At 36.3% G+C, this 14,263-nt stretch overlaps 1 protein-coding gene across 1 annotated transcript in view; it reads left to right on the top strand.

Annotated features, from left to right (window-relative positions):
* DHX15 (DEAH-box helicase 15) overlaps positions 1-14,263 on the top strand; it is a 53,482-nt gene that overhangs the window by 26,478 nt on the left and 12,741 nt on the right. The window contains exons 5-6 of the mRNA XM_061164473.1: positions 1,666-1,884; positions 7,198-7,365. Of these exons, the coding sequence (XP_061020456.1) occupies positions 1,666-1,884; positions 7,198-7,365 (387 nt within the window). The remainder of the gene's footprint in view (positions 1-1,665; positions 1,885-7,197; positions 7,366-14,263) is intronic.

The raw sequence follows: 14,263 nt of genomic DNA, 5'->3' as shown, positions 1-14,263 counted from the left end.
AATAATCACCTATAAAAGCAAATAAGGAATGTAAATCCATGGCTGATTCATGTCAATGTATGACAAAACCCACTACAATATTGTAAAGTAATTAGCCTTCAACTAATAAAAATAAATGAAAAAAAAAAAAGCAAATAAGGAGAGTACCAGCAGTGGTTTATACATTCTTTTTCATTTCTCTTACTGTGTCTGTTTTAGATTTTAAATATACTTCCACTTCTTAGCAATATGTTTTTAATCATTTCATTATATAGTCCACCCAGTTTTTTGTTTCATTTCAAATGATTTTATGCCATGGTGTTTTTAAACCTTGTGCTCACCCTGCTTTTTATTAAGTACAGGGGACACCTTCATTAAGGATCAGATCTTTGTTCTTGTCCTAATGCAAACTCACTCATTCTAACTCGTAATGCTGGAGAGTGGAATAACTGTATCCAAAACATACTGCTCCTCAGAAATGCCTACCCTTAACCTAGGGTCTTGGTTCTTCTCCCCAGCCCCCCGCCCGCCGTCCATTATCCCAGTTAAACCCTGGCCAGTGTTACTGTGTTGATAAGGGCTTAAAACTGACTGTGTGGACATTTTTGTCTCCCAAATTTTATGAAGTTCCCTTTTTGTATTTTATGTGTGCAGTTCATTGGAACTTAGTATTGAGTGTTATTGTATGTGTCACAGAGGTTTGTACACTGGGGAGAAAGATTCTGGGTCTTAAAAAAATTGATACTGAGTTTGATTTGACTTTAAAAATTAAACTTTTAAAGAATATATTTGAATAACTATGAGTACTGTTCCTGATTAAACGTTATAAGCTATTGAAATTTCGAGGGAGGAACTCAGAAGTAGAAATTTAGAACTCTGTAATGGAATGTTTAATGGGAGAGCTTTCTATTTAATGGGTTTTGTCATGTGTAGTTTAAATAAAGAGAGGGTGACCACACAGTCAGGCAGCCTGCACCTGAAGACTTTTGTTGCTGTGGCTTTTTCAGTAGTGTAGAAAACCTGTTTGTTTCAGAAAATTTTCTGAAGAACTCATGCTTAGTAAAGATGATTTGGAAGAATGGAGAAATATTTGTACCGCTGATTTATTTATTTATTTTCTTTCTTTGTTTTTCCCTGTGTGCAAGGTTGTCATGTTTTTTTTTTTAATAGCATGGAAACAGTCATATTACATATTGATGTCTTTTATCAATTCCTTTTATGTAATTTTATAAACTTTGGTTTTTAAGGTGTTGCTTCATGAAAATATAGTTTATTTATTAGATATCAGGTTTATTCCTACTTTTTAAAAATGTAAATTTACTGTAGCTCAGCTTTTCTATATTTGATTTTTTTATCACAACTTTTAAGGCATAATCGATATATGAAGAGTGAAAGTGTTAGTTGCTCAGTCATGTCTTGACTCTTTGTGACCCCACAGAGTAGCCCGCCTTGCTCCTCTGTCTTTGAAATTCTCCGGGAAACAATACTGGAGTGGGTAGCCCTTCTTGTCTCCAGGGGAATCTTCCTGACCAAGGGGTAGAACCACGGTCTCCTGCATTGCAGGCCGATTCTTTACTGTCTGAGCCACTAGAGACACAGTAGTTGATATATATGGTGCAGTAAACATTACTCATCTCTTTACAATCTTTGAAGACAGCTTCAAATAATTTATTGTTTTCTTTTCAGGTTATAGTTATGAGTGCTACTCTGGATGCAGGAAAATTCCAGATTTACTTTGATAACTGTCCTCTCTTAACTATTCCTGGGCGTACACATCCTGTTGAGATCTTTTATACTCCCGAACCAGAGAGAGATTATCTTGAAGCGGCAATTCGAACCGTGATCCAAATTCATATGTGTGAAGAGGAGGAAGGAGATCTGCTACTTTTCTTAACTGGTCAAGAGGTATTTGTCATTATTTGCTTCCTTGTTTATATTATTTCTATTAGGAAACAACTTAAACTTAAGAACCCAACCCATAATAACCATGTATTTCTCATCCCAATGTCTATAAAGTTTTTCTTCAGCATGATTGTATTTATATATGAAATATATAGCTCCTTTTATTTATGTACTCTAGGAATATACCCTTGTATGCCATTAGCCTTTGTGTTCTAGTTGATATCCTGAGAATATTAAATGCTTTTAGAAGTTCAAGATTTAGCAGTTTTAGTCTCAACTTTGGAGAGACCTGTTTTTGTGCTGATTTGCCATTCTGCTGAGACATGAATGAAATCTGGTTACTCTAGGCAGTAATTTAGTTTGTAAGTGAATTTGGGTAACTCAGGTGCCAATCTACCATCAAAACAAATGTTTGTATTTTGTTTTTGTCTTCCTGCATGTGTTTACTGAGAATTGGAAGGAATCACTGAAATTCTTTAGTTAGAATTTACATCATTTTTAAGATAGGAATTTTATTCTCTCATGCAGCAGTTTCTAAACTCATTTCCACCAGGATGTTTACAGGTGTGCTATGAAATTCTTGATGGCTTAAATAAGCTCAGTGAGTTATCTGGATAAAATAAACTCTTTTAGAGGTTTTCTGAAAGCCTGTCATTTGTTGTAATAGGCTTTGTGGATTTTCTAGTGTCCTTCTCAAACTAATATACATGCCAGTCATTTGGAAATCTTGGAGATTTTTATTCGCTAGGTCAGGTGTAGGGTCTGATCTGAGAGTCTATTCTGAGTAAGTTTCTAGAACAGTGCTACTCCATTAGAACTTGCTTCACATCTGGAAATGTTTTATATCTATACTGTTGAATATAGTTGTTGCTGTTCAGTTGCTCAGTCATGTCTGATTCTTTGCAACCCATTGGAATGCAGCACACCAGTCTTCCCTGTCCTTCACTATCTCCCTGATTTTGCTCAAACTCATGTCCATTGAGTCAGTGTTGCCATCCAACCATCTCATCCTCTATTGCCCCCTTCTCCTACTGTCAGTCTTTTGCAAACATTAGGGTCTTTTCCAATGAGTTAACTCCTCTTCACGTCAGGTGGCCAAAGTTGGAGCTTCAGCATCAGCTCTTCCAATGAAAATTCAGGATTGATTTCCTTTAGGATTCACTGGTTGGATCTCCTTGCAGTCCAAGGGACTCTGAAGAGTCTTCTCCAACACCACAGTTCAAGAGCATAAAGTCTTTGGCGCTCAGCTTTCTTTATAGTCCAACTCTCTTATCCATACATGACTATTGAGAAAAGCATAGCTTTGATTAGACAGACCTTTGTCAGCAAAGTAATGTCTCTGCCTTTTAGTATGCTGTCTAGGTTTGTCATAGCTTTTCTTCCAAGGAGCAAGCGTTTTTTAATTTCATGGCTGCAGTCACCATCTGCAGTGATTTTGGAGTCCCCCAAAATAAAGTCTGTCACTGTTTTCATTGCTTCCCCATCTGTTTGCCATGAAGTGATGAAACCAGATCACAATCTTAGTTTCTGTAGCCGCAACAATATAATGGACTTGAGTATTTGCATTGCAGCTAGTGAGAGGAGGAACTAGAATTTAATTTTATAGAATTTTAATTAATTTAGTTACATGTGCTTGACCCTCTTCTTGTTTTAGTTTTTGTGTGGTCTGCTAGTTAAGAATTGTTTTTATGTATTTAAAGGGTTGTACATGAAAACAAAGAATATGCTTCAGAGGTGGTAAATGGATGCAAAGCCTAAAAAATTTTGGCCCTTTATAGTAAGAGATCTGATCCCTGCTCTAGAACATTTTTTTCTCAAGTGTGGTCAGTGGATTGCCTGCCTTGGGTAGGGGAATTTGTTAAAGCAAGTTCTTGGCCCTGTTTCAGGCTTGCTGAAACAGATGAAATTCGCGGATGAAGTGCTGTAAGAATCTGCATCCTTAACAAGCTCTAAAGGCCATTTTTCTGTTCCCTTAGGTTAAAAGTCACTGTTCCAGGTGAATGTTTTAGCTATTATAATGCCCGTGGTACATTAGTGACACCACCCTACACAGTATAGTGGGAAATTGCCCTAGTTCTTTCACATACCAAAATCAGTGATCTGGTATGTGACTGCCTAACCGCCAGGATAGTGTGAACTCTAACTGGTGTTCAGGTTCCACAGGGATGCTTGATACTAATATTTAATTAAATATTGTTGCATTAAGAACTATAAATGTTTAGTAATCTTTTTATTCTTGAATTTTTTCCCAGTACTATTTCTATTTTTTCCAGCACTATTTATGTTGTAGGCTGATTAATTCTTTGCTGTGGGAACCCCATGTGTAGTGGGGTGCTTATTGTGTCTCTGGCCTTTACCCATTAGATGTAGATATACTCCCCCAGTTTGCAAACATTTCCAGTAAAGAATCATACTTGTTCTTTTGGGAAATACGGTGTGTTGCAAATTCACTTTTACAGATAAACCTCTCTAACTATTAGTTTGTATGCATTTTGAATCGAAGAATTTTTTAATATTTTGCAGTGTTGAGGCATTTGTGTTCATTTTGTTCTTTGGTTTCTGGTCCTTAGTTTCTCATTTTCTCTAGAGTGAGTAGCATGTTTTTTTTAAATGGCTATTCAAAATAATCATTATGTTCAGATAGTCAAGCACATTAGAATTCTATAAGAAATATCAGATGGCCTTCTGGTGAGGACCTGAAATGCTTTTCTATGAGTTGAATTTCTGTGGCTGATACTTTGGCAGCTCTCCCACAACTGAGGAAAGGAAAGGAATAAGCCCCAATTATCTCATGTATCCTGTTGCATTTTTAAGTTTCTTTTATTTGATTAGCTAGTCTTGAGGAACTTGAAGACCTTTGAGGAGAAGGTAGCAGTACTACTCTTCCTCATGTCTGTGAGCCTGTTATTTTTATTTGGTCAGATAAGTGATAGATTCTGGGAGTTCTGTGTCCCATCTCCATGAATTTGAATAGTATCCATAAAATTTAACTATCTCAAAACTTAAAAATGACAACCATATTACCATTTTGACCATGTAAACAATAGTGTTTCTATAGTCCCTTGAGTTAATTTGGGAGGGGAAGACCAGGTGTGATTATTGAAGGTTTGGAAAATGTTGATTTTGTTGTTGTTAATCCATTAAACCAGATGTTCCTAGTAGAACTCCCTAGAGGAGCTGTGCTACCAAGTTTGATAACAATGATTGTAATTGAAATATGAATTGTTTTAAGTAGATAACTTGAAGATTTTGAACTCTTCATTCTTTAAGCAATACATTCTTTCTTCTTTAATTTCACTGAGTAAAGTTAGTCTTTTCAACATGTGAGTGAGTGAGTGAAGTCACTCAGTCATGTCCGACTCTTTGCGACTCCATGGACACCAGGCTTCTCCATCCATGGGATTTTTTAGGCAAGAGTACTGGAGTGGGTTGCCATTTCCTTCTCTAGGGAGTCTTCCCGACCCAGGGATTGAACCCAGGTCTCTCCTGCATTGTAGGCAGACGCTTTACCGTCTGAGCCACCAGGGAAGTCCAACGTGTAGGAGTTTAGATTCTTTAGTAGGGTCTAAATTAATTTGCTAACCTATATTGATGCTTTTGGAGCTGAAAATCTTTTGCTCAATTCAGAAACTCTTGAACTTTTGTCTCAGTTCATGACTAAGCAGAAGATTGCATTGTGCTGGTGAATATCAATGAGCTTTCTTGTCTTTTGAACTGTCAATGTTGACTATGAAAGTTCAGTTAAATTTAGGGAAAATTTTGTTGCCAAGTTTAAAAAAATAGTGTTTAGAACTTTGTCTCCATAAAAACATAAACTGTGGGGTTTTTTTTCTCACTCTTTAGAGTTGTCTTTATATCACATGCAGTAGTGATTTTGTTTTAGCTCCATACATGCTTAGCAGATAGTTTCAAATAAATTTGGAATAATCTTGTTTCTAGAGTCTGCAAATGCATGATTTGGAGCTCTTAATTTTCTATATAAAATTTGGTATTTGGTGACTTCTGAATTAACAGAATTGAAAAATATTCTGAATTTGGCTTCAGTTTTCCTAAAAGAGTGTGTGTGTGTGTGTGTGTGTGTGTATATATATATATATATTTTTTTTTTTTTTTTTTAAAGAGAACTATATAGTTTTGGGTTTATATTGTGTTTGTGTTTTTTTTTTTTTAAGATCTAATTTTGTTTTTGTATACCAGCAGGGGGCATTCTAATCTAGATACAGCATTTAAAAGCAGTTTTTTGGTAAAAAATTTTTTTTTTTCAATGAATAGCAAACTTCCATTTCTTTTGGAAACTGTATACCTCAAAGGAAATTGGTATATAAGCTCTTTAGTAATTTTCTGTGTCACAGTTTTTAAGACCTTATCAATACTCCAGAAAGCTGATATGTTTTAAATTGATTTAAACTTTTTTTTGTTCTTAAGTGTATTTTTTTTACCACGGAAACAAAGTTGCACTTCAGTTAAGAAATCATTTTAAGGAAAATTATTCTAGCTTGATTATAATATACAATAAATTTACTTGGTAAGTTTTTAAAAATTGTTCTGTCTTTTGAATAAAAGATAATTTGTCGATAAGGGTAACTTCTGATTGATATTGGCCATACTGCCAAATCATTTACCATACTTCTGAGTTTAACTGAATTAAAGCTTCTGTAAAATTTTAAATATAGCTCCCTTTCCATGTTAAAGTCCCTTTGCCATCCCCTAGAGCCTTCACCTACCTCTCTCTCACACCTCCCAGTATTCATTGTGTCCTCTCTTGAAACCTGGAATTAAATGCAAGTGCGTTGGAATTGTTTTGTGTATTAGAGAAATTTTTGAAGAGGCGTTAAGATATTTGGGTTAACCTAGTTCTTAAATATCTATGTTGATACTGTAGAGGTGTGTGTTCTCATTAGGCACAATGAAGCAAATCTTCCATATAATTGCATTAGTGATACGTGACATTAAAGCCTAATTGGCTTATTTAAAATATCTTGCACATCAATTTCTTGTAGATTGTGAAAATTGAAAAGGTTATGAGTGCAGTTAAATATTCCTGGGTGAGAAATTTCAATTTTGGTACAATTTGTTGAGACTTAATTAGGACATTGACTCTTAAGAAGAAAGGGTGTAGAATGCCAATAAGGCAATTGTGTGTTTATGTGACTAGAGAAATCAAAGTTTCTTGGATTATTTTTGAAATCCCAATGAAATTTGCTGAATTAATTGTGATTACTAAAATAAGCTGCATAGAACTACGATTATGGTAAGTACTTAAAACGTTTCAGTGTGTACTCATTTTGTTTGCACACTTCAACTTTTATTTTGTAGGAAATTGATGAAGCCTGTAAGAGAATAAAGCGTGAGGTTGATGATTTGGGCCCTGAAGTCGGTGACATCAAAATCATTCCATTGTATTCCACACTCCCACCTCAGCAGCAGCAACGCATCTTTGAGCCTCCACCTCCAAAAAAACAGAATGGAGCAATTGGAAGAAAGGTAACATTGAAATGTTCTCTATAAACAGTGAATTGATACTGAAAGATTTGTCTGTGAGATACCAAATTGTATTGAATTATGATTCAAGGAGTAAGTTACAGGTGATTGTGATCTGAATTGTGTGCTACATAGTTATCTGTATTTCCAAAGTAAATAGAAGGAAATGTATTTGTGTAGAATTCTGCATATCTTTTGACAGGTACTGCTACACTACCCCTGGGAAATTCTTCCTTAGCAAATGCAAGGTTGCTTAGGGTGAGGAAGGTGGCCAAATGGCTTTCTCCCCATTAAATCACTTGGCACAAAGTACTTTTTTCTTCAGTTCCTTGGCTTCTCCTAGAATTTTTGTCTCTTGATCAGTCCAGTTGCTCAGTCATGTCCTGCTCTTTGCACCCCACTGGACTGCAGCATGCCAGGCTTCCCTGTCCATCACCAACTCCTGGAGCTTGCTCAAGCTCGTGTCCATCAAGTCGGTGATGCCATCCAACCATCTCATCCTCTGCCATCCCCTTCTCCTCCTGCCTTTAATCTTTCCCAACATCAGGGTCTTTTCCAAGGAGTCAGTTCTTTGCACCAGGTGGCCAAAGTATTGGAGTTTCACTTTAAGCATCAGTCCTTCCAATGAATATTCAGGACTGATTTCCTTTAGGATTGACTGGTTGGATCTCTTCGCAGTCCAAGGGACTCTCAAGAGTCCTCTCCAACACCACAGTTCAAAAGCATCTATTCTTTGGCACTCAGCCCTCTTTATAGTTCAACTCTCACATCCATACATGATTACTGGAAAAACCATGGTTTTGACCTTTGTTGGAAAGTAGTGTCTCTGCTTTTTAATATTCTGACTAGGTTGGTTATAGCTTTTCTTCCAAGGAGCAAGTGTCTTTTAATTTCATGGCTGCAGTCACCATCTGCAGTGATTTGGAGCCACCCAGAATAAAGTCTCTCACTTTTTCCATTGTTTCCCCATTTATTTGCCATGAAGTGATGGGACCAGATACCATGATCTTAGTTTTAGGCCAACTTTTTCACTCTCCTATCTTACTTTCATCAGAGGCTCTTTGGTTCTTCTTCGTTTCCTGGTGTTATCTGCCTATCTGAGGTTATTGATATTTCTCCCAGCAGTCTTGATTCCAGCTTATGCTTCATCCAGCCCAGCATTTCACATAATGTAGTCTGCATATAAGTTAAATAAGCAGGGTGACAATATATAGCCTTGACATTTGGAACCAACCTAACTGAAGTGTCATGTCTGTTGACTGCACTGATTTCTGATAACAGTATCACTAATAACAGTGAATAAATTACGGGGATTTCTTGAGGGTAGGAACTGTGGGTCCCACTGGTATGGATCTGCCTGGCACAGGAACTGAGGCCAGGGGTTTTCCAACCTTGTTTCTGCATGCTTTGTTGGGCAATGGATACGATGGATATTTGAGTTTGATACAGGCAGCTATGCTTTAATTTTTTGAGATGGGGATTCTGATAGATCCTTTGAAAATAAAATTGCATTGCTCTAAAAGGTTTGAAAACCACTAGAACAATAACGGTCAAAATTGGCTTTTAAAAATCCCAGCCATTTATATAAAGTTATTTAAAGTTGCATGTAATTTTTGCTGTGTGATTCTTAATCTGATTTTAGGGTTTGAAATCTATATTTTAAAGTGGGTATAAATGATTACCTTTATCACCTTGGGAGATGATTGACAGGGATTAAACTGAGTGTATACAGGGTACTAACATTTCTAGAACAGAGTAACCCCTCATGGCAACCACTATACACTTGAGTCTGTTAATGTAGGGGGAAAATGTTGGGAAATATTACTCACTTATGAATTACTTGTCAATCAAATTTGGAATTCATTGTTTATTTCTGTGTACAGGGCTAGGAGAGTCAAAATTTTTTTCTTTTTTGCTGTATTTTTTCAGTCTTTTTTCTTAATAGTTTTGATGATTTTGAAAAATTATAAAGATATTGAAATATATCATGGTTAATTATTTACTTGACTGTCTAAAAGTTAAATGAACCAGATACATTTTTCAAACTGAAAGAACTTACTGAAAAGATAGGCAGCATGAGCCTGAAAGTGAAAATGAGGTCGCTCAGTCATGTCCGACTCTTTGCGACCCCATGGACGGTAGCCTACCGGGTTCCTCTGTCCATGGGATTTTCCAGACAAGAATACTGGAGTGGGTTGCCATTTCCTTCTCCGGGGGATCTTCCCAACCCAGGGATTGAACTCCGGTCTCCTGAATTGTAGGCAGATGCTTTACCATCTGAGCCATGAGCCTAGTGGATGGAGTATAAATTAACAGGAGATTGATGGGGGGTGGTAATCAGGTTTTGAGTTAATCATAAATCAAAAACTGTGAACATGACTTTTAAAAAAAATAGTCTGATCCTAGCTTCATTATGTTGAATGCTGCAACTATTTTTGTCATAGTGCTGTCTCTAGAACATGTTAAAATATTTTCTGTTACTTTATTTGCATTCCGAATTTTGGGGGAAAATTGAAATTTTAAGTGATAACTTTAGTATATAATTTTGAAGGAGATTTGTTGACAGAAAAGTACTCATTCTCTAGTTTTTTTTAAACTTCTTTCTGTGTCAGTGGATGTGTATAAAAGTATTTGTTTCTTAAACATTATAATAAAGTGGAGTTAGTGCATCTTCCATGCAGATGGTTTAATTTTTCATAAAATCATGGGTACTTTATATATCTGCTTTTATAATTTTAAAATGGTGGTTTTATTTATCTTGGAGTAAATACAGCAAGGTTTACCATGATTGTCTTTTCATGTAGTTCTCTTCATTCCATTTTGAGTTACTTTGATGGGGTCCACCTTAACTTCATGTTTGAGCTCCTTTCATCCTTTAATACTAGCAGACTGGAAATTTAGGTTCAGTCTGGTGCCAGTTCTGTACATGGTATGTTTTGTAGACTCTTCAGCAGTTTAAGCCCATGGAATAGAATTAGTTGTTGTTTTGTTTTTTAAGCTATTGCTTTTCATGTTCTTGTAAATCCTAGAATATTTAGAAGAATTTTGTCTTTCTAAAAAGAGTGATTCAGCAGCAGTTGTATATGTGTGTGATGTTGAGGCCACTGGAGTTTCCAAGGCTTTGGCTTACCTTGGGGTCTCATCTCCAGCTTTTAATTCAGAATCAAAACTAACAGCCACAGTGCTACTTCATCACCCACTAATTAATTATGTTTTTCATTCAGCTAAAGCTATAAGATCTCTTGCTGGGAAATCATGTTATCTCCTGGCATGAGTCAGCTTTATCTTAGAAATCAGAAGGAGCATTCTCATAGCCTCCTTGGATGACCCCAGTGGGAGGGGGATCTTCCCTTGGCAGTGGTGCATTATACTCTATGAGGGAAGACACTTTGAAGCTCAGCATGTTTAAGGTGAAATGAATGATTTTTATAAAAGTTTGTAGAGAAGGGTTTACTCATCCAGTCATATATTTTAAAGCTGGTTATGGGAGATAGTACTAGTTGAAAACTTGAGACCATTGAAATGCACTACGGCCAAGCACTGACTGGCTAGCAAGATGAGTAAGTGACCATCAGACTCAGGGCCTGGCAGGTCCAGTTAAAGTAGGAGAAAGGATTGATGGCATTGTGGGGAAAGAGGAAAGGTAATGAAGATGCACACAGGTTATATGAGGGTATGGAAAAGAGGAAAAACTGGTATTCAGTTGCTGCTTTCCTGTTCTCTTATTTTAAATGCTGTAACTTTGGTAATATCCTCTTTGTAAAGGCCAAGGCTTAATTCTTCTATCATGAATTCATTAATTAAAGATTACTGTGCCAGTTACTGGAATGGGACTTTTCATTCAGGAATGCCGTCACTGATCGATATTCACCATTAATTTAAAACTACAGGAAGGGATAAATTGGGAGATTGGGATTGACGTGTACACACTACTGTATATAAAATGGGTAACGAATAATGTCCTACTGAATAGCACAGGGAACTCAGTGCTCTGTAATGACCTGTACTGGAAAAGAATCTTAAAAAGAGCAGATACATGTTTATTATGGAGAAGGCAGTGCTAACCCACTCTAGTACTCTTGCCTGGAAAATCCCATGGACGGAGGAGCCTGGCAGGCTACAGTTCATGGGGTCGCTACCAAGTCGGACATGACTGAGCGACTTCACTTTCACTTTTCCCTTTCACACATTGGAGAAGGAAATGGCAACCCACTCCAGTGTTCTTGCCTGGAGAATCCCAGGGACAGGGGAGCTGGTGGGCTGCACAGAGTCAGACACGACGGAAGTGACTTAGCGGCAGCATATCTGTTATGACTGGTTCACTTTGCTGCACAGCAGAAAGTAAGACAACGTTGCAAATCAACTATCCTCAAAAAATAACTGACCAGAAGCACAAAATAAATAAAATTATGTAGGAAGAGTTAGGGATTTACGGTCTACTGCCAATTACTTAAAGTACTATTTGATTCATGCTTTTGTTAAATTATATTGGATCACATTTTGTAAAGTAGTACTTCATTTGTTGTCTTACTCCTCATTGTATTAATTTATGCAAAGTAGTTTCTAATTGATTGTGATGAAACTAACAAAACAGCCTTTTAGTACTAAAGTTTTAAAATGTAGGCTGATTAAAAAGAATTCATTTGAACCAGTCCTAATGAGATGGATGAAGCTGGAGCCCATTATACAGAGTGAAGTAAGCCAGAAAGATAAAGAACATTACAGCATACTGACACATGTATATGGAATTTAGAAAGGTGATAACGATAACCCTATATGCAAAACAGAAAAAGAGACACAGAAATACAGAACAGACTTTTGAACTCTGTGGGAGAATGTGAGGGTGGGATATTTCAAAAGAACAGCATGTATACTATCTATGGTGAAACAGATCACCAGCCCAGGTGGGATGCATAAGACAAGTGCTCCGGCCTGGTGCATTGGGAAGACCCAGAGGAATTGGGTGGAGAGGGAGGTGGGAGGGGGGATCGGGATTGGGAATACATGTAAATCCATGGCTGATTCATATCAATGTATGACAAAACCCACTGGAAAAAAATAATAATAATAATAAAAATAAAAAAAAAATGTAGGCTGTATTAAAGGTTAACTCCTATGGGCATTGGGTACTTAACTAGCATTCCTTTTACAAATAGTTATTGAAATCTTTTTGTGTGGTGCTCTCACATAGAATCAATGGTAGACTTTGAAGCTTTCTAGTAGTCAAGAACAGTTGAGAATGCAATACATAAATTTTTGAGGGTGGATACTTTACCTGTTTTGATCATTTTTGATATTTATTCATATATTTGACTTTAAGCTAAAGCTGCAGTTGCTTTGTACATGCAGTAACATTTACTCATTAATAGATTACATATGCATTTTTTTGACTGAGACTTATATTTGCTGTTTTATAGATTTGGTGTTAATCCAGCAACTATTTTTATTTTTATTTCATTTTCATTAATTTTGCCCATACAGATAGCTGATTTTTCTGTATCTTATCTCAGAGTTTACTAATTAACATGGCTCAGAGCATACATTGCTCAATAAAAAAGAGAAATGGCCCTTGTGGCAACGTCTCTCTAATTTTAAGGAGAGGCTTAATGATCCACCATCTGAAGATAACTTGGTGTGGTACTGCTGGAATATTTACAAACAAACAAGCTAATGTCCTCACTGAATTAGAGACCCCACCGAGTTCCCTAGGGACTAAAAACCCACACTTCTTTAACCTAAATGCATTATTGTGTCCAAATAGAATTCAAGTAGAGCATCTCAAGTACTTTGAAATAGAATTATTGAAATAAATCAATGTGAATTCCATTAAAAAGCAGATTATTGAGGGGGAAGGAGATAAATCTAATTGAGAGTTTATTCTTAACACATTTAATATAGAAAGATTAGAATTGGCATTGTCTTAATTTTTTATCATAGAGTTTATTCTATATATTGGGCTATTTATGTGAAATAATTCCTTTGTCGTTGAGGTTTAAACACTCTTTAAGGCTCTTTGAACACTGTTGCCAAGCTGTAGTCTAGAAAGCTTTGTGGCATATGAATTCTTTGACAAATTCCAGGACCACTTTGTGTTGTGACCGTTTCCTGAATAGATCATGTGCCACTTAGTACATCTAGAAAATACTTAGGGCTTGCCTCTCCCCACTGTTAAGGTTCCAAGGCAGCTGGATAACTTGTATCGTTTATTTGTCTGGTTTTTGTTTTTGGTTTTTCTTTGCCGAGTGTGTATGTAAACATGTTTTATTTAGCCTCAGCGAGTATTACATCTGCAGCCCAGAGTTGTACAGTTTGAGCTTTTCCCTTTTTTGTCCCAAAAGCCACTTCTCATGGGTCAGGGAGGTCCTACTCAAAAATTATTGTCTTTTTAAAGCTTTCTAGCTCATTAATTTTATTATTTGGAAAAAAAAACTAAAAGCTGTGTTTCTCTAGGTCTTTGTTAACACTTCGGATTTCAAAGTTTAACTTTTGGGCGGCAGTTGACTCAGCAGTAATGACACAGAGCTTGCCAAAGTTGGTGTGGACATCACCTGATTCTTAGTATCTGTGGAACCACAGATCCATACCTCCTTACAGATGTTGTACAATTTGTCACACAGACCCAGAGAGAACATGTGAACACCAGTTTTTATGGACAAAAATTATTTTTAAATAATTTTAAAGTTTGCATCAGTACATTTTTATTACACTGTATTTTGTTCTAGAAGAAATAGATGAAGTGTATTTTTTCCCCAAAGTATGTTTTATACTTCTATTTAGATGTACATTTTCCAGAACTATAGTTTTTATCCCAGAATTCCAGGAAGCCACAAGACCTCTTATATAATAACAAGCATGTGGTTTGTGATTCTGTATAGTTTATAAGGGCTCTATGCAAGAGTTA

Source organism: Dama dama, chromosome 17, assembly GCF_033118175.1.
Source record: "Dama dama isolate Ldn47 chromosome 17, ASM3311817v1, whole genome shotgun sequence".
Taxonomy (NCBI): Eukaryota; Metazoa; Chordata; class Mammalia; order Artiodactyla; family Cervidae; genus Dama; species Dama dama.
This window is presented reverse-complemented; position numbering and strand designations above follow the sequence as displayed.